Source organism: Mesitornis unicolor, unplaced genomic scaffold (assembly GCF_000695765.1).
Source record: "Mesitornis unicolor isolate BGI_N332 unplaced genomic scaffold, ASM69576v1 scaffold31976, whole genome shotgun sequence".
Lineage (NCBI taxonomy): Eukaryota > Metazoa > Chordata > Aves > Mesitornithiformes > Mesitornithidae > Mesitornis > Mesitornis unicolor.
In genome coordinates, this window is record NW_010189413.1 from 1,645 (window position 1) to 4,155 (window position 2,511).

Genomic DNA, 2,511 nt, shown 5'->3' on the forward strand with positions numbered 1-2,511 from the left:
TGTGCTGGGGCTGTGCTGGGGGCTGTGCTGGGGCTGTGCTGGGTGCTGTGCTGGGGCTGTGCTGGTGCTGTGCTGGGGTGTCAGGGCAGGGTCGGGCACAGAGCACCCTGACAACGGTGCCATTGGTGCCGGGTGCTGACGGCCGCTCTCCCCACCAGCGCTACGATGGTTTCCACTTCTGCGGCGGGTCGCTGATCAGTGAGAACTGGGTGGTCACCGCTGCCCACTGCGGCGTCAGGTAGGCGCCGGCTCTGCCACACACCAGCCCAGGGATGGGCACAGGAGTGGGGTCCCCGGGTCCCCCCGGTTCCTGTGCCTGGTGCTGATGGCCTGCCTGTGCCCAGGACCACCGACACCGTGGTGGTGGGTGCCTACGACCAGGACTCGCCCTCCCCTGATGAGCAGAGGCTGACCATCGAGAAGGTACCGCCAGCGTGGGGGCCGTGTGCCCGCAGGGTCCCTGAGCCGTCACAGAAAGCCCTGGGGCTGCGGGTGCCCTCGTGCTGGGGTCTTCTGGTCCCTGGGGTGTCCCTGACACCCCTCTGCCCCTGGGTTTGGGGTTTGCTCCCTGGGTCTCTTTCAGCCCGGGCCTTGAGGGCTGCTCCCCGGGCTCTGTGTGAGTCCCCTCTGCGTCCCTGCTGCCAGGGGCTGGGCTCTGAATGTCAGGGACCCCATCAGCCCAGGACCTACAGGGCCAGTCTCCAGGATCCCTGTCAGTCCCTAGGGTTCCCATTGGTTCCCACGGGTCCCTGTCAGTCCCCTTTGGTCCCTGTGGAGTTCCCAGTGCCCGTCACCCTGGCCGGGGGTGCGGCTGCTGGGAGCGGTGCCGCCTGCTCCAGGTCTTCAAGAACCCCAAGTTCAACTTGCTGACCATCCGCAACGACATCACCCTGCTCAAACTGGCCACCCCGGCGCGAATGTCCAACCGCGTGTCCCCCGTCTGCCTGCCCCAGGCCACCGATGACTTCCCAGGGGGCATGACCTGTGTCACCACCGGCTGGGGGCTCACTAACCCCAATGGTACTGCACCTCCCCGGCCCCATCCTGATCTCCATCCCGTTCCCAATCCTCATCCCCGTCCCCATCTCAGTCCCTGTCCCTGTCCCCATCCCCTGGCCACCTGGGACCGTGCGGGTGCTGATGCCTCCCTGCTGTCCTGCAGACTCAGACACGCCAGCAGTGCTGCAGCAAGCGGCCCTGCCCCTGCTCACCAACGCGCAGTGCAAGCAGTACTGGGGGTTCCGCATCTCCGACGTGATGGTGTGCGCCGGTGCCGACGGTGCCTCCTCCTGCATGGTAGGTGCCCCCAGGTAGCCCTTGCCCCCAGCCCCCGTCCTGTCCCTGCACCCCCATTCCCAGCCCCTGCTCTCGCTTGCTGCTGCAGGGCGACTCCGGGGGCCCGCTGGTGTGCCAGAAGGACGGCGCCTGGACCCTGGTGGGCATCGTCTCCTGGGGCAGCAGCACCTGCGACCCAAATACGCCCGGTGTCTACGCCCGTGTCACCATGCTCCGTGACTGGATCAACTCCATCGTGGAGGCCAACTGAGGCTGGCAATAAAGCGCTGACACGATGCTCCGCACTGCCCGCTCGCTGCGGCACCGGGATGGGTGGGAGTGGGGGCACGGATGGCTGGGGCCGTGTGGCCAGGGACAGGGGCATGCAGTGGGTATGGGGCCACCTGGCCAGTCATGGTCACAGGAGTGTGGGGGGGCATGGGAAGCCCTGTGGAAGGAGGGCAGGAGGCCTGGGGACACGTGGCCGCCCCGAGGACACCCGAGCGAGGCAGGGACACAGGGCCAGGTGCAGGGGCACCTGAGCAGGCTGAGGGACACCTGGGTGTACCCCAGGCGTGGGGACACCAGGGCAGGTGTGAGGACATGTGGCCTCCCACAGGGACACCTGGCTGGGCATGGGGACACCTGGGTGCACATGTGGGGACAAGGACAGGCATGGGGACACCTGGGTGCACGTGTGGGTGCAAGGCCAGGTGTGGTGGCAGCTCCTCAGCTCTGGGGACGCTTGGCCGGGCATGGGGACCCCCAGTGTGGCTGCTGGAAGCACAGAGACCCCCACTCAAGAGGGGATGCTTGTCCCGGCCCTGCAACCGGAGCCACCTTAAGACGGCAGGATGGGAGGGGAAGGGCCAGTGAGGAGGAGGGCAGGGTCCATGTCCTGGCCCTGGCTGTCCCCACCATGGCTCTGCAGGGGTGCTGCGGTTGGGGGGGCCTGGGGCGGTGGAGCTACAGCTCCCAGTTGGGGGTGGCTGGGGGCACAGGGTTCACGGGCGATGTGGGGGGCACTGAGGGCCAGTGGTCCACATGGAACCCTGTGCTTTCCGCTGCGGGTGAGGGTCCCAGACCCACAGCCCCCAGGCTGGACCTTCCTGTCCCTGCCCTGACAGAACCTTTGCCCTCCACCCTGCCCCTGCCCTCTGACTTCATGGAGACCCTGAGGGCCGTGGTGGGGGCCCCAAACGTCTCCACAGCCATGGTGGTGCGAGAGCAGCACAG

The 2,511-nt window shown here is 67.6% G+C and overlaps 1 protein-coding gene across 2 annotated transcripts in view; it reads left to right on the plus strand.

Moving 5' to 3' along the window:
* LOC104541905 (chymotrypsinogen 2-like) overlaps window positions 1–1,560 on the plus strand; it is a 2,304-nt gene extending 744 nt beyond the window's left edge. For both annotated transcript variants that reach the window (XM_010186063.1, XM_010186064.1), the window contains exons 3-7: window positions 159–238; window positions 345–423; window positions 840–1,020; window positions 1,163–1,296; window positions 1,385–1,560. In XM_010186063.1, the coding sequence (XP_010184365.1) occupies window positions 159–238; window positions 345–423; window positions 840–1,020; window positions 1,163–1,296; window positions 1,385–1,546 (636 nt within the window). In that variant the 3' untranslated portion in view covers window positions 1,547–1,560. The remainder of the gene's footprint in view (window positions 1–158; window positions 239–344; window positions 424–839; window positions 1,021–1,162; window positions 1,297–1,384) is intronic.
* The last annotated feature ends 951 nt before the right edge of the window (window positions 1,561–2,511 follow it).